The 26,437-nt window shown below is 42.7% G+C and overlaps 1 protein-coding gene across 5 annotated transcripts in view; it reads right to left on the bottom strand.

The window, feature by feature from the left end:
- Positions 1 to 26,437, bottom strand: part of LOC145350125 (myosin light chain kinase, smooth muscle-like) — a 331,906-nt gene that overhangs the window by 37,208 nt on the left and 268,261 nt on the right. For all 5 annotated transcript variants that reach the window (XM_080199061.1, XM_080199060.1, XM_080199063.1 and 2 more), the window contains 4 exons: positions 11,288 to 11,587; positions 10,702 to 10,734; positions 10,523 to 10,616; positions 10,215 to 10,418 (listed from right to left, as the gene is read on the bottom strand). In XM_080199061.1, the coding sequence (XP_080055187.1) occupies positions 10,215 to 10,418; positions 10,523 to 10,616; positions 10,702 to 10,734; positions 11,288 to 11,587 (631 nt within the window). The remainder of the gene's footprint in view (positions 1 to 10,214; positions 10,419 to 10,522; positions 10,617 to 10,701; positions 10,735 to 11,287; positions 11,588 to 26,437) is intronic.

The raw sequence follows: 26,437 nt of genomic DNA, 5'->3' as shown, positions 1-26,437 counted from the left end.
TAAAGGGGTACTTGAAGTGCATTCAACCATGAAGGGAAATAAAAATAACTGGGTGGCTAGAGGATGATAGGAATACGTTGAGCTGTCAACTGAATCTTTTTCAAGGCAATGCACCGCATCTTAAATTTGTTAGTGATAATAGGATTTCATTGGACTGAAGAGGGATTCAAAGAATTGAACTTGTAGGAAGCCTCAGCAACTTCAAATCAAAGATGTATGAATACATTGGGGTTGACTGCACAGCTGCACAGATTGGAATTCTCCACCCATTCCAACCCTAGCTGAAATTAACCTCTCCTCTCTGTCAGAGGACTTCAAAGGAGTTTGGTCACATCTGCAGCTTCTGACAGGGAGAAAGGAAAATGACTGCTCAGAATAGAGTGCTGCAATGATTTAAAATCCTGCCAGGTGATGAGGGGGCATGGAGTTAAAGTGACCTGACCTGCAGGATGTCCCTCTTTAGTAAGGTCTCCACTGGTGAGTGAGGGGAGCATCATTTCATTTTTTAGGTGGAGACGGGGCTCTGGAGATCTCTAAAAATGGTGGCCTGGTCTTAGAACAGTGGGACTGGCCTGTGGGTTCTGCAAAACAGCGGGTTCTGGCCACTTCAGAATTTTCACAGCTGACAGGTAGGAATGCAGATGTTGATCACAGGGCCACCTGAAATCACCATGCTAGGGATGATCCTCAGTTTTGCCAGAGCTGGAAAGGGCAGTCCAGCCAAAACACCCCCATCCCGGCTCAGAATGGCTCGTCAACCCTCTGCCCCAGCCCCAGACCACCCAACCTCCTGGACCCTTGAGGGACCCTTTCTCTGCAGCCTGACAGCAGCAGAGGGGCACATGTCCACTTGACCTACCCCTTCAAGCACCCTCAGGGCCCAAGGCACCAGGTCAGGATGTTAGTGCCAGGGTGTCAGGGACAGTGCCCTCTTTGAGGTATACATCAATGATTGAGACATACACGTAGGGTGCAGGATTAGGAAGTCTGTAGATTATATAAAAATTGGCTGAGAGGTTGATAGTACGAAAACTGCAGACTGTTGGGAGATATCAGTGGTGTGGTCAGGTAGACATAGAAGTGACAAGTGGAAATCAATCCAGTGTGAGGTCATGCATTCACAGAGGATAAAAAGGCAAAAGATTACAGTTGTACCAAACTGCCAGGGATACTGGATAGAATGCAGCACATCAAGAAGGCAGCTCATCATTACCACCTTAAGGGTAACTAGGGATGGGCAACAAATGCTGGCCCTGCCATGACCCCCACATCCCATAAAACAATGTGAATAAAATGAATGGTTAGATACTGAGAAATGTTGAGGAATAGAAGGACTTTGGAATGTATGCCCACAGACCCCTGAAGGTAGCAGAGCAGGAAGAAAAGGCAATCAAGAAGGCACACAGGATACTTTGATCTACTCGATATAAGAGATGTTCTGCTGGAATTATATAAAACATTGGATTGTCCAGCAGATTGAGTACTGCAGACAGCTCTGCGATGGGATCTTATGGCCATGCTCGCACCAAGACCGGAAAATTCTGCTCGAGATCAATGGACCTTTGCATGGTCCATCTCCCGCCTACTACATTACCCATGGCAGGCAGGACAGGAAAACTTCACCCCTGATCTTTGCATTACAGGAAGGATGTACTTACACTAGAGACGGTGCAGGGGAGGTCTTGCACTAGAGAGTGTGCAGAGGAGGTTTACAAGGATGTTGCCAGGGATGGATAATGTTAATTTTTTTCTTAATTCATTTGTGGGACATGGGCATCGCTGGTTGGCCAGGATTTATTGCCCATCCGGAGTTGCCCTTGGAGGGCAGTTGAGGGTCAACCACATTGCTGTGGTTCTGGAGTCATATATAGGGCAGACTGGGTAAGGACAGCAGATTTCCTTCCCTAAAGGACATTAGTGAATCAGATTGGTTTTTCCAACAATCGAATTCTATTGAATTCAAATTCCACCATCTGCCTTGACAGGATTCAAACCCGAGTCCCCCAGAACATTAGTTGAGCAAAAGATTTGATAGCCTGGAGTTGTTATCTTTGAAGCAGAAGAAGTTGAGGGAAAATGTAATTCAGGTGTATAAAATTATTAAGCACATGGATAGAGTGTTTATAAAGTTCCTATTTTCCTTTGAAGGGATATCAGTAACCAGGAAACATAGATCTAAAGAAAATGTTAAAGGATTAGAGAGGAGTTGAAGATGTATTTTTCACTCAGTGGTGGCGGGTATTTGGAACTCAATGCCTGAAAGGGTGATGGAGAAGAAATTCCCAAATAAAAAAAAATTGTATCTGCAATTGAGAGGTTTTAACCCACAGATGCTATACCGAGGGCTGTCCAGTCATTTTTCAACCAGCAAGAGCATGATGCATCAAATGGCCTGCTTTTGTGTCATTCATTCTTCCTATGTTTCAAAGCTCAAAGAAATAATGGAGGAATGGATTTTGAGCTGGAAAATTCGCAAAACCCCCAAAAAGATTATTTTCAAAATTATTGCTAAGAATGGTATGGAATTTCTGGGAACAAAAAGCAAAATACAACAACTGCTGGAAAGCATAATTAGAAATTAGCTAGTAATATTCAGCAGTGAGGTAGAATCTGTCTGAAGAAGAGTTGAATACCCAAGAAGTCACTCAACAGATCCTGTCCAACCTGCCACTGATCTCCATTAATCTTTGCTTTGCTGGAATTATTAAAACTGGTTCTTAACCCTGTTTTCCCTGTTATGGGTAAAATACCTCCTGCCTTTGTTTTTACTGAAGATCACCTCAAAGATCACATGACTTTGACAAGTCATGGTACATAAAAGGCAACAGTGTACAACAGAGTACAAAGGCATTTTCTAAACATCCCCCTTTTCAAAGAAAACAAATTTGTAAGCACTATGATTTGCAGTTACAAGTTACCCACATCCATGGCCTATAGAGAATGTCATTACACATGAACAGAAAATTGTTTTTCCTAGTGTTTTCTGGAATGTCATGAGTGATGAGCAGCTCTTTAGCTTGTTTAACTTACTGTTCATTACAAGCACTGCACTGACTGATGTGGTCCTTAATCTCATTGTTCATATTTGGCCCTTGGAGCACTTCTCTTGTCTTCCTCAGACTTGACTAACTTTTTTGATGGCTTGCATAAGTCTGTTCAGTATCTCTCTTCTCATTTCTTTAGATATAATGACTCTAGTTCCTTTGTACAAGATGCTATCTTGAGCAGTCATTTTATTTCCGTATGCCCAAAACTTTCTTATCATAGTCATAGAGGTTCACAGCATGGAAACAGGCCCTTTGGCCCAACTTGTCCATGCCACCCTTTTTTACCATTAAGCTAGTCTCAATTGCCTGCGTTTGGCCATATCCCTCCAGACCCATCTTATCCATGTAATTGTCTAAATGTTTTTTAAAAGACAAAATCGCTTCTGTGTGAAAAAAATTGCCTGCCTGTACCCTTTTGTTTCTCTTCCCTCTCACATTAAACCTATGCGCTCTAGTTTTAGACTCCCCTACCTTTGGGTAAAGATGTTGACTATTTAGCTGATCTATGTCCCTCATTATTTTTTATAAGATCACTCCTAAGCCTCCTACATACAGGGAAAAAAGTCCCAGTTTATCCAGCCTCTCTTTTAACTCAAGCCATCAAGTCCTGGTAGCAGCCTAGTAAATCTTTTCTGCACTCTTTCTAGTTTAATAATATGCATTCGATAATAGGATAACCAGAATGGTGCACAATATAGTAACAGGTGTGCCCTTGGTGGTTTCATCATTACTTTCTGTGGCACTTGGAGAGTTGCACTTTGTTGCATATTTTGTCAGATCTGAGCAAGACGCTAGCCTGTCAGATTCAATGTTTCTGCTGGGTTGACGATTTCCAGAGCATGATTTTCTATTGCTTCTTGTCGAATCTGGAAGATTTCACACTCTGCACCAGCAGCATTAATTTCCTTCAAACAGTGTGCAGCTCTCGATAGCATGTCAGTGCTGCACATCTGCTTCCCCTGCTTGTACCTCACTTCCAAATGATATCTCTGCAAATAAAACAATATCCATTGCAGGTATTTCAGAGCAGATAGAAGCGGTTTGAAACAGATACTTTGAACTGGCTTGTGGTCAGACTCCACCATCACTTTCTCTCTCTCAAACAGGTACAAATTAAATTGTTCAATCAGTGCGAAGTGTCGTTCAGCTTGTATTAACACTCTGAATGCAGACCAGTGGGTTGCTGCACAAGGGTTGCTCCAAACCAAGTTTTGAAGGCAGCAGACTGCAGATAGTTGTGTTGTTCTTATTACAGTACCTCAGCACCGATGTCGTCTTCACTAGTTGCTTGATGTGAGTGAAAGCTACTCCTTGTTCTATGCGCTAATATCAGTGAACATCCTTTGCAATGAGCTTGCATAGAGGTTCGCACTCTGATGACAAATTGGGCAAAAACCTTGCTCGGTAGTTGACAAATCCAATAAATGGTTGCACCGTTTTCACATCTATTGGTTGCTGCATCTCTGCTGCAGTTCACCTCTTATCAGGATTGGGGCAAAGTCCTTTCACTGTCAGTACACGATTTATATACTTGTCTTCCGTCATCTTCAGTTGCAGCTCTTTCTTGTTCAGCTTCAGGTTCATCTGGTGAGCTTTCTCAAGCAGTCTCACTGGATTCTGATCATGGTCTGTTATGGCGTTTTCCATTGTATCTCCACATTCATTAATTAATGGATAATCCACAACTACTTCTACTCCTGGAAGATTATTGAGCATCTCACACTGTCTGTGTTGAGACACAGTAGAAATGTTAAATGGCATGCTCGACCATCCGTACATCCCAAATACCATCTTGAATGTAGACAGAAAACTGCTGCTTCCATCCAACTTCACTTGCCAGTATCCATCGTTTGCATCTTGGATGATACTTGTATCTTAGCAAGTTGTGGAAATATTTCTTCAATGTTTCGCATGGGGTAGTGAGATCTTTTCAAAGCTTTATTGCAATCCGTTGGATCTGTGCACAATCTCAATGTCCTTGGTTCTTTCACTGTTACCATGCTGCCAATCGAGAATGTAGGAGTCGTCATTTTCTTGGTTACTCCCACCTTTTTGAGTTCCTCTGTCTTTCAGGCTAGACTTGAGGACAGCTGGGATTCTTCCCGAAGATGCTGACACTCACATTCTTATCTACTTCAAGACAATATTCACCAGGAAGTTATCCAAGATCTGGAAAACATCTTTGCAATTTGTCAGGAACTGTTTAATAGTCAAAAAAACCCACTAAATCTCTTCCAATACATGGAGATTATTCTCCAAACTTTTGACTTGTTTCAGCTGGGATGAGGAGATTTTGCTCATTGTCTATTATCTAGGACTGGAGATCTTCTTCCTTCCCATTATATTGGACTTTCAGCTTAGTTTGTTCTCTTGGCTAAGCATTGTTCAATTTTACCTCCGATGGCTCCATTTTCAGGTCATCAACATCACATGGGCTTGTAAATCTCAATGTTGCACATACCACCAATGCCTATCTGACACTTCACGTTAACTTGATGCTCTCCTTCTGCAGGAAGTAGCAAGTTCATAGTTCCAAATTATTTACTCTGAGATGTGACAGTGATAACCTGTTCTAGGTTACAAAATTGTTCCACAGATTTATCATCTGACATTTCTCTTGCTTTTTCTTCTTGCTGTTAGAGCACTGCTCTTCCCATGCTGGGCATGCCTCCTTTTCTTTTGTCTGGGGGTCCTCCACTATATTTTCACCCAGAACTCTGGCCTTGATCTTTCTGCCGTCCTTCCTGTAAATAGTCCTACCTTTCCCTCGTTGTCCTGTGCTTGGAAAACCTGAACTGTCTCTCAGTACAGCACAAAGCCTCGTCAATTCTCCCATTAATATTCTTCAGCTGATGATTAACCACCTCTGAGCTACTGCACATGTCAATAGTTTTTCCTGAAAGTAAACTGATTTCTCAGGAAATGTGCTGTCTGGGTAGGACCTCCTGTTCCAAAGATAATCCTGTCTCTGAGCAGATCATCCTTCAGTTGCTCAAACTCACAAGGTTCAGCTAGATGTGTCAGTGCAGTTACATTATATCAATATTCTCCCCTCCTCCTGAGTTCTGCTGTTGGACACATAGTGTTCATAAATAACATTAGTAGAAGGTTCACAGTGTGTCTTGAAGGCCTCCAAAATGTCACACTGTCTGCTCCTCGGTGAAGTCTAGGCTGTGTACAGCTTGCTGAACTCTTTTCCCAGAACTGATAACAAAGTTGCTACTCTATTTGCTCAGCTTTAACACTGTGGCAATTTCACCATTCTACCATTGACACCGGAAGAACTTCCAATTAATTTTCAAATCTTTCTTCAATTCCAGGAGTCAGTACTGGAATATTAAAAGCCATTAAGGTGAGAGGGATGAGATACAAAAGGTGCAGAGGGGCAATGTTTTCACACAGAGGTGGTGAATGTCTGGAACGGGCTGCTAGAGATATTAGTAGAGGTGGGTACAATTTTGTTTTTTGACAGTTATATGGGTATGATTGGTATGCAGGGATATAGGCCAAATGTGGGCAATTGAGACTAACTTAATGGTAAAAACTGGGCTGCATGGACAAGTTGGGCTGAAGGGCCTGTTTCCATTGTGTGAACCTCTATGACTCTATGATACTGATGCAGCCAGTAAGCCAATGACCTGTGCAGCACTGCAGAGTGAGGTTTTCATTATTCTCTGCTGTTTCTTACAGTTGCTGGCTCTCTTACAGATACCAGAATCCCCTTAATTACATCTGCACATGTTGTGGCTAAAATGGCTTCTTCCTCAATCCCCAGATGTCCCAAAGATGTCCTCAAAGATCACATGAGTATGGCAAGCTCAATTCTCAATACTCAAATGGCAACAATGCACTAAGGCATTTTTCCAAACACTCTTGTCTCATAACCGGAGAGGCTGAAGCTCCATGAAGAGATGAAAGAGGCTACAAAAATTATCAAAAAGTCTACCTTTTCTTCTATTAACAATTTAGAGATCAATTGCCAAAGCATACAAACCAATGCGAGCGATTTGCAAAGAGCCAGTACAGATGCATTCAACATGGAGGGTAGCACAGGGGTGGCACGGTAGTACAGTGGTTAGCACTGTTGCGTCACAGCACCAGGGACTGGATTCAATTCCTGCCTAGGGTGACTGCCAGTGCAGTGTTTGCACGTTCTCACCTTGTCTGCTTCGATTTCCTTCAGGTGCTCTGGTTTCCTTCCACAGTCCAAAGAAGTGCTGGTTAGCTGGAATGGCCATGCTAAAGTGCCCCTTAGTGTCCTAAGATGTGTAGTTTAGAGGATTAATGGAGTAAATGTGTGGGGTTACAGCATTAGGGTGGGGATGCTCTGTCAGAGGGCCAGTGCAAATTCAAAGGGCCAACTGGCCTCCTTCCGCACTGTGGTGATTCTATGATTCTTTGTTCAACAGCAGGTTTCTTGTGTGCTAACTATAAAGCATTTAGATATTAAATGGATAAGATGGGTATAGGGGGATATGGGCCAAATATGGAATTTTTGGAACTGGCTTAGCGGTTTAAAAAAAAGGGCGGCATGGACAAGTTGGGCTGAATGGCCTGTTTCCATGCTGTAAACCTCTATCACTCTAACTGAAATTTATCAGTTAAATAATTGTACAACATTTTGTTACTAAGAACAAATCAGTCATTGAAGTTTCAAAGTAGAGGGCTGGTTACATGATTTAAAGGGATGAACAATCTAATGGGAGTACTTTCTTTATAAGATACTCTTTTATGTTTCTGAAAAAATAGCAATTAATATATTTGTCCCTGTTGCCTTATGAAGAATTGTCATTTCAGTTTGTCTTCCTCTCTCAGTGATTCAATAACATTGTAATATCAGAGCAGCTCACTAGCAGCAGTCTAATGAAGGCTGGAGGGACTTCCAGGATTTTGACCCAGTGGCACTCAAGGAAAGACAATATATCTCCAAGTCAGGGTGGGGAATGGTGGTGTTCCCACGTATCTGCTGCTCTTACCCTTCTAGGTGGGAGAGGTCATGGTGTGGAAGGTGTGGTTGAAGGAGCCTCAGTGAGTGGCTGCAGAATCATGGAACCATAGAACCTTACAGTTCAGAAGAAGGCCATCTGGCCCATCGAGTCTGTACCAACCACAATCCTATCCTTTCCCCATAACCCCATGTATTCACCCTAGCTAGTCCCCCTGAAACTAAGGGGCAATTTAGCATGGCCAATCCACCTAATCTGCACATCTTTGGACTGTGAGAGGAAACTGGAGCACCCAATGCAAATTCACACAGAAATCAGGAAAACATACAAACTCCACATAGACAGTGACCCAAACCAGGAAGCGAATCCAGGTACCTGGCGATGAGAGGCAGCAGTGCTAACCATTATGCCACTATGCTGCCCTGTAGATTGATAGGTGCTTGTATGAGAGAATAGAACAAACATTTTGGGATTTGCAGCTAATTCTACATCAAGCATTCCTATATTAGATACAACACAGCTTAGATACAATGCAGCATTAGTCTTCATTACGCTGGCAACGTGCATGGATACCATCCCCAGAGAATCATTCCACTTTGAAACAGTCTAACTTCATCACCTCACCGCATAGCTGCCAAGTTAGTTCCAAAATTGGGATGGCCTCATTTAATAGATTTATTCCGTTCCACTCCAGACTGGGAACAGCCAGACATATTTTGCTCATGCTCCTTAGGATTGTCATAAAACATTCACCCTTGCGTCAAAGTTAATTTAGAGCTTAACTCCCAATGACGGGAAGTATTACTTTTTTAATCTGCTGCCCTGACATTTAATGAATGCTGTTTTGCTTTCAACTCTTTCGGAATCTACATTTTGGAGGCTTGTTTTGGATCCAATGTTGCTGAGAGATTGCAGATTCTCCACTCTGTTCACCCTGTATCGCCATCAATGGGTGGAATTCTCCCATTTGGTGGGAGGATAGTGCAGTGTTTCCCAGTGTGGCAGCTGGAGGGAATACATGCCATACCTTCTGGCCCCCACCTTATTAGTTATGCAGCCGGGCGTTTTGTGCCGCATTCCGTGTCAGGCAGCCTGACATTGAACAGGCACCCAGCACCGCAGACACAGTACTGAAGGAAAAAGATGGGACTCCTGAAAAAACAGATGGACCTCCAGGAACATTCTGAGACTGGAAGACGGACCTTTTCCAGGACACCAAATCTGGAAGGCCCATTGCGGATGCTTCCCCCATCCACTGCTATCATGTTCCAGATTCCAGGGTTGTTGGCTGCCTCCATCCAGAACTCCGGCAGCAATCCTAGGCATTTTTCGGGTGAGTTCCAACATCTGCACACCTCATTATCCAGATGTGTTCTGCACTCCAACTGATGTACCAGAGAATCGAGCGTAGGTGGAAGATTCTGGGCGTGCTTTCGCCTACATCCCATTAGCAGTTTGCAACTCATTTTCACGCCGGTTTCCAGTGGGCTTCATGATCTGCCATGGTGGGCACCAGCGAAAGATACCATGGGAAATTCATGCTGGTGTAAACCCAATTTTTGCAGTTTCACCATGCTCTCACCCTCAGCCTACCATTGAATCCATTGGCAGGATCATGGTAGAATTCTGTCCAACGACTCTCAGCTCTGACATTAAGCAATGAGGTATAGAGCTACAGTTCTCTGCATTCAGAACCCAAAATCCCAATTTTAAATCAGTCCACAAGGAAAATAAATGAAGAGGTAGATCATTAAAGTGGCAGTGATTGAGCTGCATTTGCTGATAACTCCCTGCCACCCTCAATTTTAACATGGCAGAACTCAGACTCAGGACAGCCTCCTTCCTAGAAGTTACTTAACAAGAACAGCAAATTACACTTACATCGCTCCTTTTACATAGTAACAAGCATCCTAAAACCATTAACATTCTTAAGTTGTAAGATACAAAAGTCTGAGGCCACGTACCAATCGACTCAAGAATAGCTTCTTCCTTGCTGCCATTAGATTTTTGAATAGACCTACTTGCATTAAGTTGATCTTTCTCTACATCCTAGCTATTACTGTATCACTACATTCTGCACTCTCTCTTTTCCTTCTCTATGTACGGTATGCTTTGTAGGTATAGTGTGCAAGAAACAATACTTTCCACAATTTACTAATACATGTGACAATAATAAATCAAAGCAAATCAAGAATTAACAATAAAAAAAATTTTTACTCACATTTCCAGGACCATTACTATGTCTGATCTTGATTCAAAGGCATCAACACATTGGACAAGCTTTGGATGGTGCAGGCAATTCATAATACTAATTTCTTGTCTCACATTTTCCTTATCCTTTGCCGAAAAAGCTTTGAAAAACTTTCCTGCCCAAACTTTTCTAGTTTTCTTTTCAACAAGTTTGAAAACTTGTCCAAATTTGCCCCTGCACACAAGACACAATACTTTTGAGATACAGTTCTGCTGTTGAGTAGAATCTATTATCAATATAAAGTTGGCTGCTACTGCCATATTAACAGGGACACTCACGTTCCTATCTTCTCCAGAATATCGTAATATTCCGTGACTTTCTCTTTTGTGTTGATTTTTACATCGCGATAATCTGGCTCACCTTCTTTCTCATCTGAAAGGTAATTTTTGTGGTAAAGTATCACATAGATTTTACTCAATATTTAGAAAGTAAGCAGAAATTAATAGAGGATACTTACCATCATCAGACAGATCAGCTTCATCTTTTGGTTCTTAAAATTAAACAAAACTAAGTTACAGCAAAATGCAACAGAATGACGTTAAAGAGAGAAAATTAACATATTGAAAAGAGTAAACAGTTGGCAGCTAATAAATCCATAAATTCTGTTAAAGCATTTTATAAAAAAGCCCAAGTAAATATTAATAGGAATACCATCAAATTTGTGTGAACTCCCTTGGTTTCAATCCACAGTTTAAACATGGAAGTGGTGTTTTGGCTACTTTATGGCTGTCAACTTCAGTGCAACAGCATAACTTTGAGTGGTAACATATGGTTTACATTAGGAGCTTACATTTTTGTGAGATAAAAAACAAGATTTCCTTTGATGCGGATGAAGCCTCATAAACTCTCAGCATTTTGCAGCAGTTGGAGACCAACATAATATAAAAGGAGTCCTGATAGATGCAGTACTATTTAACAGGACTGAACACAGGATGATAATGAAATACCTTTAAAGCATTGAAAATGTACGTTATGCCAGGCATGTATTTGTTAGGGGAGAAAGTCTTGTGTGGACTATTTTACTTCCTTCAGGTAGAACTAACCTTCTTTATCTCCCACTCTGACCAAATCAGATTCTTGACTTGGCTCACTGGTCCCATAAATATTAACAGCTCGGACCCGGAATTTGTACTCTTTGTCGGGAGTTAGGTCACCCACGCTACAGGATGTGCTGCGGCAGGTGGTAAGATCTGTCCATTGAGCCTCCACGGAATTCCAAGTCTCCACATTGTAAGATTGAACAATGCTCCCACCATCATACGTGGGGCCGTACCATGACAGAGTCAGGGTAGAACTACGAATGTCGGAAGAGCATGGTTTTCCAGCAGGTGGTTCGGGTCTGTCTGCAAGTAGAAAAAGGAAGAGTCAACAACAAGATTTTACAAAGTTTCAGTGGAAGAAAATCGAAGTGTTTTCAATGTACTCCACCACTTCCTTTATTGTTAATGTTATACCTCATTTGGATTTTTATTTTATAAATTAAAGAATCATTGAAGAGCTGATTTTGGGGGTCCCAGGTAGGCATAAATAGAGGGTTTGTGGATTGAAAGTTGTGTTGAGTCACTCACCACCCTTCCAGGCTCGAGCTCATATATTGCCACCTTGGAAAAGTGGTCCAGGGTTTCTGACCTGATTACTGGCCTCTTTCATAGAGGAAGTCGCTTGTGAGATGTAAATTTGAGTCATGTAATGTACATAGGATCAGAATTGCAATTTGGAGGTAGAAATGGCTGGAGTGTGCATTTCACATGCTCCACCCCACGTTCCAGGTACAGAACAACCTGGCTGGTGATCCTTACAGGGGCTGCAGGAAGCTGCTGAAGAAATAACCCAGGAAATCTGTGACTTTTGTTCAGTTCCTAACTGGGCAGATCTCTTCCCGCAAACTCTGACTGTCAGCCAGTTCAACCAGGCAAAAGACAAATTTCCTGCCTTCCCAAAACCATGAGCTGTAGCAGGGCATCGGTTCGATGTCTGGAGCCTTCCAGTTGCATTTCCATAAAGCCTGGGCTGCAAATTGGGTCAAATTTAACAGCAGGAACAGTTGCCAGGCAGTGTCTCTGGTTAAATCACCTATATCATGGGCGGCACAATGATACAATGGTTAGCACTGCTGCCTCACAGATCCAGAGGCCAGGCTTTGATTCATGGCTTGGGTATGTGTGGAGTCTGCATGCTCTCCCCATGTCTGTGTGGGTTTCCTCTGGGTGCTTTGGTTTCCCCCCACAGTCCAATGACGTGCTGGTTAGGTGTACTGGCCTTGCTAAATTCTCCCTTAGTGTAACTGAACAGTGCTGGAGTGTGGGGACTAGGGGATTTTTCACAGTAACTTAATTGCAGTGTTAATGTAAGCTTATTTGTGACATAAAAGATAAACTTATCAGGCGTTCTGTATTCACACAAAGCTATGCCACAGTGGATTAATGTGAAATTGATAGCCTGGTTTTTCTGCAGCACTATAAGATGCAATTCTGGGAAGCTGCACGCAGAATGTTTTAATGGCTTAACTTCATTCTCCTTGCGTTTCATTTCTTTCAAAGTGTACTACTGGTTTTGGGTCAAGTAATATGACTCAAAGCCTCAAAAACTAAGCAGTTTTCTTTTTTGGAGGATGTGAAGCAAAATGCAAACTTTAAGGTAAGTTTTTTCCTCCAGTCAGTAGTGAAGAATGTTAAAGACACATCAAGCTGTAATTCTGAATATCCAGCACCAGGCATTATTAGTCTGTCTAATAAAGGTAAATTAAAGATTCTGCATATCAACCTAATCCTACATGCTGTGAAACCCTAATATTTTCTGCTTGAATGAAGTTAACTTTCAATGTTCTTGATAAGACATGTGAGGAGAAAGTCACGAGCCCCCGACAGAATTTTGTCAGGAAAAGAATGGCAAAAAGAAAGTGTTAAGACAGTTAATTGATATATACTCTTGTAGCCAAAATCTGAAAGGAGTTTGATCTTTTGCTAAGGTTAAGCTGGTAGATCAGTGCTGAGCATCTGTCCACCTACAAGCTCTTACTCTGGGGAAAGACTCATTGCATAGAATGGAAATATCAGATGGTTGATCCAACTGTTAAAGAGGAATTTAGCTTGCTTCACAGTTACTTTATACCACTTAGATGCTAGAGGAGTTGTTGGTCTTTGTTGTATATATTCCACAGGTGTAAAACAAGTGCACAAAGATTGAATTCTGGGAGATGTAGAAACATGGAAGATAGAAGCAGGAGGAAGCCATTCGGCCCTTTCAGCCTGCTCTGCCATTCACCATGATCATGGCTGATTGCCCAACTCAATACCTAATCCTGTTTTCTCCCCAAAACTTTCAATCCCATTCACCCCAAGTGTTATATCCAGCTGCGTCTTGAATACATTCAATATTTTGGCATCAACTACTTTCTGTGATAATGAATTCCACAGCCTCACCACTCGTTGCGTAAAGAAATGTCTCCTCAACTCCGTCCTAAATGATCTACTGTGAATCTTCAGAGTCTTGTTCTCCAAAGATGTTTGAAATCAGATTGCATCATGAGGAGCTTGTCTACATTGCCTATTAGATCACCTTCAAATGTCTGTTTAATGACCCATTTTAGACATTAACCTCAGGTTTGCTTTGCTCAGGTTTTCTGAACGTAGATGCAACTTCCCTCCCACAAAGAGGTGCTGCTTAGGTGCACTGGCCATGTTGAATTCCTCCTCAGTGTACCCTAACAGGCACCAGAGTGTGGCGACTAGGGGATTTTCACAGTAACTTCATTGCAGTGTTAATGTGAGCCTACTTGTGACACCAATAAATAAACTGGCTAGGTTTAAGTTTAGGTTTTACATATTATAAAACCTAAACTTAAACCTAGCCAGTGGCAACCATTGAAACAGCGGACACATTTTGTTTTACTTTTAATATGGGGCCGGAAGGACATTTTGCCTGTTTCTAGCTCTACAGTATATCTGGTGGCTGTGCTTACTTCACAATATCTCCTGCCCTGGCTTATACCTGAGGTCTACTGCTAACAAGGCAGGCTACGCAAAAGTAAAGGCTTCCGTTGGGGAAGCTGCTTGTTGAGGCACAGTGAGCTCTGCCAGCTTGAGTTGAATATGTGGATGAGGATTGAGGATGGTGCTTTAGAAATCTTTGGACCTCTGTCTTTGACAGTTCATTACCTCTTCCACGCTGTAAAAAATGAGTCTGACTAATTGCATGGAATGACTTAGAGCATAGAACACAAAAACAGGCCATGTTAAATGACTGATAGATGGTTAAGTAGAGAAACAAATGCCAATACTTTCTTTAATGCTAGATTTATTTACAGAATGAAACATTACAAACGTCTGCCTTGCCCTTCATCACCACCCAGTGTCCTGGAAATTTCTCTTTATATGCTCTTCTCAAAACCAACAAAATAAACAAATAAACTGGTTAAATTGACAGCCCCTTACAGGGCCACTGTAACAAAAAACAAAACCTTCAGAGGAAAATTTATCAAATTAAATCAAAGTGGTGTTCCCTGGGCTGACAATGCACTGCAGCCCCTGCTTTGCTCAGTCACAAAAGGCCTTGAACATACTGATAGGGTCCACATTCTTGCTCTCCAGGGACATCTGGGCATGAACATAACCGAGACAGTCTCTCTTTTTTGTGATCTCTAAGTTCTAAATCTATCAATGTCCTCCACTTGTATACTTTTAAGCCTTAACAATAACACAATAACATATCACAAACGGGTCATTTGTCTCAATCAGTCTATACTGGTGTTTATATTCCATGCAGGCCTCGTCTCACTCTTGTTCAATTAACCCTATCATCAAAGAATTATTCCCTTCTCACTCACATACACATCTAGCTTCCTTTTAAAGGCATCTATAGCTTGGTCTGATTGCAAGCTCCACATTTTCACCATTCCCTGCAGGTTTCCTTATTTGATTTCTTGGTATCTATTTTATATTGATTGTCTCTGGTTTTGCAATCCTCCACAAGTCAAAACAAACCCTCTGCTAGGATTTTCTGGCCGCATTTGGTCCACGACCAGAAAATCCCACCCAAAGTCAACAGACTCTTGCATAGTCCTGTCCCGCCTGCTAAAATTCCCATGGCAGGTGGGACTGGAAAATTCCAGCCACTGTGTTTACTCTATCAAAGCCTTTCATAATTAAAGAACAAACATTAGGTTACCCTCAGCCTTCTCCTTTCAAGAGAAAAGACACCTAGCCTGATTATCCTATTCCCTAAACTTGCTGTTCTGTCTGCATTCTTGTAACTGGTTTTTGCATTCCCTTCAGTGCTTCAATATCCTTTTGCAATACGGGGATCAGAGATGTTCAGAGTATTCCACTTGTGGTCTCACCAAAGTTTGGTACAGATTTAATAATAACTTTTCATCTTTCCAATTCTATCCTTTAAGTAAACCCTGCTTGGTTTGCTACTTTTTTTAGCCTATTAACTTGTTTTATTATCTTTAATGATGAGTGTTTGTACTCCAAGATCACTTTGCTTCTCTATCCCATTTAGATTCTTATTTTCCAAGTAATATGAAATCTCATTTTTCTTACCAAAATGTAATACCTCATACCTGTTTATGCCAAAATCTGCATTTCTATAATATTTTCAACATAGTAATACATCCAAAGACACTTCACAGCGCAAGTCGGCCTGCTGTAATGTTCCAGTGAAACCCAATGCAAGCTTGAGGAACTGCACCTCAATTTCTGATTAGGCATGATATAGGTTTCTGCATTCAACATTGACTTCAGCAACTTCAGACCATGAACTCTGTCCTCCATTTTATCTTTCTTTCCCCTAGTGCCAGTCTGTATCTTGCTCTCATGTTTTTGCTTTCCGATAGCTTTGACTTTTATTCTGCTCTTCACGCATTCTGCTATTTCATTTTCAGACAGCGTTGACCTTCATTCTACTATTAACACCTACTCTGTATCAATGTTTTGTTCCTTTACTACTGGCATTCCCACTCTCTTTGCCATTTGTCTTCCTTGGGGTCTTTGCAATTTAATCTCCCCTGCTCTCTAAACTATCCCTGATCTTCCTTTTATGCTTCTGCCTTTTCAACATAAAACCTATCACATTTCTACCTCTGTGGATCCTGGAATCTGAAACAAAAACAGAAAATGCTGGAAAATCTCAGCAGGTCTGACAACATCTGTGAAGTGAGAACAGAGCCAACAGTTTGAGTCCGGAAGGCCTTTAGCCAGAGTGTCTGGTGAAGGTCTGGTGAAGGATCATCCAGACTCAAAATGTCGGCTCTGTTTTCTCTCCACAGATGCTGTCAGATCTGCTGAAAGTTTCTAGCATTTTCTGCATTTATATTTCTGCCTCTCTTCAGTTCTAAAGAAGAGTCATATTGGACTTGAGACATTGGGCAGAATTTTCCTATCCTGCCCACAGCGGCTTTGGTGGCAAGCAGGTATGGAGAATCCAGTGGGAGCCAAAAAAATCAGAAACCCGCCAGCACTAAAACAGTTTGAAATTCTCCCAGTGTCAGGTTATTGGCAGGTCAGTTCTGTCTGGTGGAGTGACCGCCATTTTCATTCATTTGCATCTCATGAGTGCTCATTAAAACAGCTGCTCGCTCAAATATCAGGCCTTCCAACAGTGTGTCCTATTGCCATTGGCATCAAACACATTTAAAAAAGAATGATGTACATAACGTGGAGCTCAGTTTGCTCACTTCAATGTGTGTGCATTATATGTAGCCTACCTGCCATAGCACTGAATGTCACTCTGCTGGGGAAGATCAATTTGTGCCCTCCAGCTCCATTCTGAACTGGTCTATTTGGACAGTATGGTGCTGCAGGTCTCATGGACCCTCCAGTCCAACAGCTTGAAGGTCTGAAGTTTGACTGGGAGTGGGGTGCCAGGTGAGGGGTGTGTGGGCTGATTAAAGCCAAGGGGGGGGACAATGTTTTTGGAGGGTTGTGGAACAACGGGGGAAAGGGTGAGAGTGCACAATTACAGTTAGAGGTGCAAGAGGTGGATAAGGATGATGAATAATGGAAAGCAGAGGGAAGACTGGGCAGGGGGAGGGGGGGAGGTGGGTGGGGGAAGCTGAATCCTGACAAGTCTGTGTGAAATGCTCAAACGTAAGGGTCAAAGGGTTACCACATTGTTTACTTAATCAAGAAATGCACTGGCTCCAGATGGGTGAAGAGGTCCACATGGGGCATGGGTGCTTTGCAGGAGATGGGCTCCGGGGAAGGGTGGGGATGTCCCACACAAAAATGACTGGATCTAGAATGTCAACAGGGGTAGCTGCTGGGGAACAAGGGCTGCCCACTTAAACAATGGCTAATAACTTCAATGCACTCGTGCCATGGAGAGATACAACACTGCTCACAACTTCACATACTCCTTCATACAGTAGATGAAAGTAGACCATAAGATTTCGGAAGATGCAATTCAGATGCCTGGACCAATCAGGGTACTCTATGCAATACTAACTGGAATGGGTTTCCCATATGGCACCACATCTACAAACATCCACTTCCTTCACCACCAATGCTTAGTAGCAGCAGTGTATGTATTATCTACAAGATGCACTGCAGCAATTCACAAAAATCCTTATGCAGCACCTTCCAAGCCCATGGCCACTTCCATCTGGAAAGACAATGGCAGCAGATACATGGGAAGACCATCATCTGCAAGTTCCCTTCCAAGCCACTCACCATCCTGACTTGGAAATATATCGCTGTTCCTTCGCAGTTGCAGGGTCAAAATCCTGGAATTCCCTCTCTAACGCATTGTGGGTCAATCTTCAGCACATGGAGTGCAGCGATTCAAGCAGGCAGCTCACCACCACATTTTCAAGCGCAATGGATGAGCAATAAATGCTGGCCAGCCAGCGATGCCCATGTCCCACAAATGAATAAAAGAACATAAGAAATAGGAGCAGGAGTAGGCCATCTAGCCCCTCGAGCCTGCCCTGCCATTCAATAAGATCATGGCTGATCTGTCGTGGCTCAGTTCCACATTCCCGCCCTCTCCCCATAACCCTTAATCCCCTTGCCTATCAAAAACCTATCAACCCGCATCTTAAAAATATTGAGCGAGGCAGCCTCCACCACTTCAATGGGCAGAGAATTCCAGAGATTCACCACCCTTTGAGTGAAGAAGTTCCTCCTCAACTCTGTTCTAAACCGCCCCCCTCCTTTGTCTTGAGGCTGTGCCCTCTAGTCCTACTGTCCTTTCTGAGCGGGAAGAGCCTCTCCACCTCTATCCTATCCATCCCATTCAACATCTTATACGTCTCAATGAGATCTCCCCTCATTCTTCTAAACTCTAACAAGTACAAGCCTAGTTTATTCAGCCTCTCCTCAAAGTTCAACCCCCTCAACTCCAGAATCAGCCTAGTAAACCTCCTCTGCACACTCTCCAAGGCCAAAATATCCTTGTATAAGTGTGGCGACCAAAACTGCACACAGTACTCCAGCTGCGGTTGCAACTCATGCACAAGGACCCCGGGGTCCCTCTGCACTGTCGCATGCTGCAGTTTTTCGCCACGTAAGTAATAGTCCTTCCTACCATTATTCCTACCAAAGTGGACAACCTCACATTTGCCAACATTAAATTCCATTTGCCAGTTCCTGGCCCATTCGCCCAGCCTATCTAGATCCTTCTGCAGACTCTCCACACCCTCTGCACAATTTGCCGTTCCACCAATCTTGGTGTCATCAGCAAATTTCGACACCATACACTCGGTTCCCTCCTCCAGATCATCTATATAAATGGTAAATAGCTGAGGCCCCAGCACCGACCCCTGGGGCACTCCACTAGTCATCAACCGCCAATCTGAATAGCACCCATTGACCCCCACTGTCTGCCTCCTATTTGACAGCCAATCCCCTATCCACCCTAACACCCTACCCCCAACTCCATGTCCCCTGACCTTCTGTAATAACCTCTTGTGAGGCACCTTGTCAAACGCCTTCTGAAAATCAAGAAACCCCACATCCACCGGCTCTCCTCTATCCACCGCCCTAGACACATCCTCATAGAACTCCAATAAATTCATCAGACACGACTTCCCCTTAACGAAACCGTGCTGCGACTGCTCTATCAAGCAATTCTCCTCAAGATGCCTCGCTATTTTCTCCTTGATGACGGATTCTAACATTTTTCCTACAACAGACATGAAACTAACCGGCCTATAGTTCCCTGTCTTTTGCCTGCCACCCTTCTTAAACAACGGCGTAACATTAGCCGTTTTCCAATCTTCCGGCACTTCCCCAGAATCCAGCGATGCCCATGTCCCACAAATGAATAAAAGAACATAAGAACATAAGAAATAGGAGAAAAAGATCCCAGTTTGAGCTGAATGGCCTCCATCTACACTGTAGGGATTCTGTGATTTTATATGTGATATTTGTGAAGACAGTCATCATTTGAGTACATGATGCCATGCTGAGGTAGTGGGGAGATGATGGGAGGGAGGTGCTCACAGCACATCCTCTCCATTCTGATTCTGAGTCCTTTGAATGTTTGAACGATGGACCCCACCCCATCCCTGGGAGCTCACAAGCAACCCTGCATTAGTTCCCAACATGGCGGGGTTAATAATGGTTTCATATCAGCAGCCGTGGGATGAGGCCCTTAATTTCTCACTTAAGGACTTCAGTCAGCAGTAGAATGGCAAGACCTTTCTGCCATGGACTTAATTGGAGTGGAGGCAGGAAGGTGGCAGGGTCCCCTTCTGCCACTCTCCTGCCTGAATAAGTATCTCCCTTTCATCCCCACTCTCCCCACTGACACCCCAGGTCATTAAAATACCACAAGAGAGGACGCAAGATAACATCCATTAAGTGCAAAGTATGGTTGTTCTCATTAGATTAAAAGAAATGGGGGCGAGGGGGGCAGGAGTATTGCTATGTGGCCTATCGATTCGATGTTGATTACCAATAAGATTATGGCTGATCTGCAACCATAATTCCACTTTCCATCCTGATCCCTGTATCTTTTGATTCTCACTCAGAGCTCAAACCTCTATCCAATTTGGTTTTGAACATACTCAACAAATGAGCACACACAGAGCTTTGGGGTAGAGAATTCTCAAGGTTCACAAGAGAAGACATTCATCCTCATCACAGTCCAGACGATCAACTACACAGGCTGCAAATAAACATCCCTCGAGAAAAGACCTTCTACATTCTTTGCTCTCGACATGTCATTGTAATGTTGTGGTGAAAATCGAAAATTGAAAATGGAACAAGTATTTATACAGATCCACCCCCTGATCCTGCTCCCTCGAAATTAAACCACAGAACAACTTCTTTGAAGATTACTTGGTTTCCCTGAAATGCAATTAAGTTTTTTTTGGCATCTACCCAGAGGGAGAATTTAAAAGCCCACAGAAGCAAATACTGCAGTATTATTTTTCATACCAAAATAACTTTCCACATGAACATATTAGTAAGTCTGCAGTCACAAATTTCTTTTGATGTTTATGGAGCACAGCCTGAAAAGGCCTTTTTGAAGCACTTTCAACATGGGTTCCCAAACTCATGCCCTAAATTGTATTTTATTTGCATAGGATGGCAATGTAGAGCCTAAAAACAAACAACATAATTCTTCAAACAGAAGTTTAAACCCCGTTGTTGATATGTAGCTCAAATTGCTATTCACCATAAGACAGTTTAAACTAATTCCAGTGTCACGAAAAGGCAGAAAAAAAATTGAAACTAACAAAAGTATGCTGTTAATTTAAAAGAACAAGTACCCTAACAAATAAACCCAAGGAAGTCACAAAAGAGTTAATTATCTCTCTCCAATTTCAATCAGACACAGGCTCTTGTAATTAGTATTATTTATTTTAAGCCATTCATAATCATATCAACATATGCCATTACTCTTTTTCCAATGAAGTAGCACTGATGTTCCAAATGTGTTACAAACTGCAGCAAGCAGTCACTTTATTTGTTCCATGTATTTTTTCACTGTTAAAAATGTAAATACTAGATGCTACTATTTGAGACAGGGACATGACAGTGTGAGCCAATCTGACTATCTGGAAAAGCAAATTTGAGCTTGGAATCTGAAGGAAATTGTATGCCCACAACTTACAAACATTATGGTGAAGGCAATGAAACATTTTTCTGTCTCTACATGTTCTATTTTCCTCTACAATTACTCCTCCATGTACTCATTTGGTATTGTAGCAATGAAATGCCATTGGTGTGAGAACATCCAGATAAATCTGACTTGTCAATTGCCATGGAATTTAACAATAAATTCTAGTTCATCACTTGGGATTTAAATTTCATTTTGTTTTTTAAAGCATTCAATAGATCCAAAATTGTAGGAATTATCTTTCTTCAAAATCAGGCAAGATCTCAAGGTTGGAAGGAACCAGATTTATCCCATCTGCTTTTTTAGCAGTTGTATCCAAAAATTTATTTATTTTCAAGGTATGTGTCCAATGTTAACTTCGGGAGATCAAAGGCAAAATGTTCCATACTTTATCTGCTGGGCAACAGTAGAAATACATTTGGTTTGTTCTCCGATATTTTTTCCAGCAGGTTGGTCCAGTATTACTGGCAATGCATGCCTCAAACGGGTCAGTGGTTGATTTTAATACAAATTTGGCTATGCATCATGTCTGCATACATTGTTCTAGTGTGCAGTACTTCTGACATAAAAAATGCCCAGTGTAAATGGATGTTCAGAGTTATAAGTGGCCATAAACAATGAGGTCACAGAAAGGACACAATATAAACAGCAGTGTACTCTTCACATTTTTTTCCTACCAGCCAGTATGATGAGAGCTATCTCACCACTCTGCTGCCAATAGCATGCCTGCTTATTTTCTAAACTTACTAAATACTTTCTGAGAGTCCAAGTGGATCACATCAATATTTTCATCCTTGTTATGAGTGTGAGGGTTTATAAGATGGCTATGTTTTAAACTGGCTCCTTTAATTCAAGGCAAAATGGAGTATGGAGAGGGGAATGTGATCTCCTATTCATTCAGCCTGATAATAAGCCTATGTCACCTATTTGCAAAGGGCAATGTGGGTCCAGGTCAGTACCTATTGAAACCCATGTGCAAGTTTTCATACCCAGACACAAATAATGCAGTTGACTTTGTAAAAAAGTAAAAGCAAATTGTTGCAGGTGCTGGAATCTGAAACCAAAAGAGAAAACAATGGAAAATCTCAGCAGGTTTGGCAGCATCTGTAAGGAGAGAAAAGAACTGACGTTTTAGAACATAGAACATAGAACACTACAGCACAAACAGGCCCTTCGGCCCATGAGTTGCGCCGATCACATCAACACCTACCAATCTATAGACCTATCTATAACCCCCAATCCCATTAAATTCCATATACTCATCCAGAAGTCTTTTAAAAGACCCCAGCAAGTTCGCCTCCACCACCACTGACGGCAGCCAATTCCATTCACTCACCACCCTCTGAGTGAAAAACTTACCCCTAACATCACTTCTGTACTTGCCTCCCCGCACCTTCAATCTGTGTCCTCTCGTAGTGACCATTTCAACCCGGGGAAATAGCCTCTGAGAGTCCACCCTATCTATTCCAATCAACATTTTATAAACTTCTATCAGATCGCCTCTCAATCTACGTCTCTCCAGGGAAAAGAGTCCCAGCTCCCTCAACCTAACTTCATAAGGCATGCCTCCCAGTCCAGGCCACATCCTTGTAAATCTCCTCTGTACCCTTTCAATAGCTTCTACGTCCTTCCTATAGTGAGGTGACCAGAACTGCGCACAGTACTCCAGATGAGGCCTGACAAGGGTCCTATAAAGTTGCAGCATTACCTCCCGATTCCTAAACTCAATCCCTCGATTAATGAAGGCCAGTACACCATACGCCTTCTTGACCACATCCTCCACCTGCGAGGCCGATTTAAGAGTCCTGTGGACCCGGACCCCAAGATCCTTCTGCTCTACAACACTACTAAGACTCCTGCCCTTGATAGTGTACTCGTTCATCCCATTGGTTCTGCCAAAATGGACGACTACACATTTATCTGTGTTGAAGTCCATCTGCCACTTCTCCGCCCAGTCCTGCATCCTATTTATGTCCTGCTGCAACTTTTGACATCCTTCCAGACCATCCACAACACCACCGACCTTCGTGTCATCAGCGAACTTACTTACCCATCCCTCCACTTCCTCATCTAGGTCATTTATGAAAATGACAAACAGCAAGGGTCCTAGAACAGATCCCTGGGGCACTCCACTGGTAACTGACCTCCATGCAGAAAAAGACCCATCCACAACCACTCTCTGCCTTCTGCAGGCAAGCCAGTTCTGGATCCACAAGGCCAAAGGCCCTTGGATCCCATGCCCTCTCACCTTCGCAAGAAGTCTTGCATGGGGGACCTTATCAAACGCCTTGCTGAAGTCCATGTACACCACGTCCACTGCACTTCCTTCGTCAATGTGTTCAGTCACATTTTCGAAGAACTCAACCAGGCTTTTGAGTCCAGATGACCCTTTGTCAAAGCTCTGACTTTGTAGTTTGGAGACTTTCAGAGTCATAGACCCTGGACACAGGCAGAGAGAGAGAGAGAGCTTAATGACACTGGAAGCTTTGGTCTGACACGGTGGGGTAAAGGATTCATCAGAATGGACCTTGCTGCTAGAAGCTGATGGGCAGAATTCTCCCGGGGTGCAGGAATATGGAGTGGTCCCCGCTGTGCCGTTCAATGGGTAAACATGTCAAATTGTCCAACGCAAAGCTCTTTAATTGTGCATCTAGGTGTTTCACACTGTATTCAGTGGTGGGACAGGATTGAATGGGAATATTCCATTATCATGTCTGGGCACTATACTGAAAACGTAGCTAACATCACTAACCTGCTATTGAAGAAAGAAGATGGACCATGTGAAAATGAAGAAAGTTCTCCAGGAGCACTGAGATTGGAAGATGGACCCCTTGAGGACAATGAAGGTCCACTATGCCACTATTACCCTCCCATCCCTGCACCCCTCCCAAATCCACCCATGGCTGTGGTGCTCCAGGATCCAGGATTGCAGGTTGCCTCCTTCCTGAACCCCAGAAGCAGCCCTAGACATTGTTCAGATGAGTCCTGGCATCTACACATCCATGGTTTTCTGACCATCTTTCAATGCTGGGATGCTTCCCGCTGATACCACGGAAATTCTGCAGTGGGAAATATGGCCTAAAACCTTTCCATTTTGTCAACTGATGTCCTTAATAGCTTTTCATGAATTTTCCCTTCCAAACCCCTTTTCATAATGTATCATTTGTATATCACCACCACTTTTTCTCAGTATTGTCGGCTTTGTTGATTATTCCGGAGGCATGGAATTGCGGATCCCAGAAGGAGGCCATTTAGCCCATTGACAGTAAATTGTTTCTCATGCCCAAAAATCCCAACAATTTGTAACAAGGAAGAGCAATGCTATTTGGGCAGCACTGTAGCACAGTGGTTAGTACTGCTGCTTCACAGCTCCAGGGTCCTGGGTTCAATTCCCGTCTCTAGTCACTGTCTGTGTGGAGTTTGCACATTCTCCTCGTGTCTGCGTGGGTTTCCACTGGGTACTCCAGTTTCCTCCCACAGTCCCAAAGATGTGCGGGTTGGGTTGATTGGCCACGCTAAGAAATTGACCCTTAGTTTCTCGGGATGAGTAGGTTAGATGGATTAGTGGGTTTAATATGTGGGGGTAGGGCCTGGGTGGGATTGTGTTCGGTGCAGACTCGATGGGCCGAAGGGCCTCTTTCTGCACTGTAGGATTCTATGAGTCACGACAAATTTCTGGATGGTTTTGTTATTTCACCATCAGCCTTGCAAAAATTGGATCTCAGCCTTAACCTCCCCATGAAGTTGCTGGATTTTTGCTGCAAATATTAATTACACCCACTGCTGTAAAATAGGTTGTAAGGACCTTTCACTGGGCTGATTTTTGGTCCTGACCTGACACTTGGGTCAGAGTTCTCTAGCTGTTTACAATGGCAGGATTCTCTGGTCCTGCTGACTACACACCCCCGCCACAGATTTCCCACCAACCTGGGGGGGTGGCTTCAAAGGGAATTCCCATTGAGTGTGGCAGGACCAGAGTCTCCAACCACTGAGAAAATCACTCACGAGAGGCTAGAGAATTTCACCCTTAACCTAGAAAGGAAACAATCAAAACTATGAAGATTTGCTCCTGCAGACTAAAAATTATTCCGAGAGGTTTTTGAAATTCTAAATTTTGTTCTGTGTTTTTTCAGAATGACTTTTCCCAGCCGCCTGTTTTGCTCTTTTAATCTAGAGCCTGATCTTACCTGCCGTTTGCACCACACTCCTACTTCAGCAAAGTCGGAGAATTTGGCAGCCAGCCAAATTTCCATTCACTGCAACAGGATAGGAAAATCCTGCTGGCATGATCAGTGCTAAGATTCTGACCTTTTTCTTTCTACCTTTTCATTTCTTTTTCTGTATCTTGACTCTAATCCACCCTATTTTCCTCTCTGTTGTCCCTCTCTTCCTTTATTCTTACATTTTGTTGGTTTGGGAGAGACAGTGGGCACCATCATTCACCAGAGTACCAGATGTCCCATTGGCCTCACCGTGTGGTTATTAGCTCACACCTCCAGCAGTCTGAAATGCTAAATCACTGGAGCTAAAGGGTGCAGGAAAATGGTCAACACGTGGTGCTCACTGTGGCGCCTGGCTTCAGCAAATTATGGCCCAATAATTATTTTTGTGCTGGAAAGTGATGCCAGTGGTGTACAACTCATTTATTCTGATGGCAAAGGTATTTGCTGTGTCTATTATAGATTATTTTTAAAGGGCCAAGCTCCCTGTATTTTCACAAGGAATATACAATTAGATGTTTAGATGCTTGAGTGGCAGATGAAGAACAGACACACACTAATATAGTTTCTCTTCCTCGACTGTGCAACCACCAAAGCATTTAGTGATCAACAAGCCAACTTGAATAAAATTCATGCTGAGACTACTGGCAACACAACTCTTTTTAAATAAATCATATGGAGAAACCGAAACCATAAAAGGCTATAATTGAAGTTTCCCTCTAACAGGAACAGCCTCCAGCTACTGACAATCTTTACTGCTTACTGCAAGATTGTTTTAAGCATACTTTTTATGGGTCAATCCCTTGTTGGAAAAATCTCTGTTATTTTAACAGCAAACAGGGCCTTACAAATTTTTTTACAACACTAACATAGAACGCAATCAATTGTGCTTTAAAAACTAGTTGA

The sequence above is a fragment of the Carcharhinus amblyrhynchos genome, chromosome 11 (genome assembly GCF_965287045.1).
Source record: "Carcharhinus amblyrhynchos chromosome 11, sCarAmb.v2.hapA, whole genome shotgun sequence".
NCBI classification, from domain to species: Eukaryota; Metazoa; Chordata; class Chondrichthyes; order Carcharhiniformes; family Carcharhinidae; genus Carcharhinus; species Carcharhinus amblyrhynchos.
Note: the sequence above shows the minus strand (reverse complement) of the source record. Positions and strands in the feature narration are given on the sequence as shown.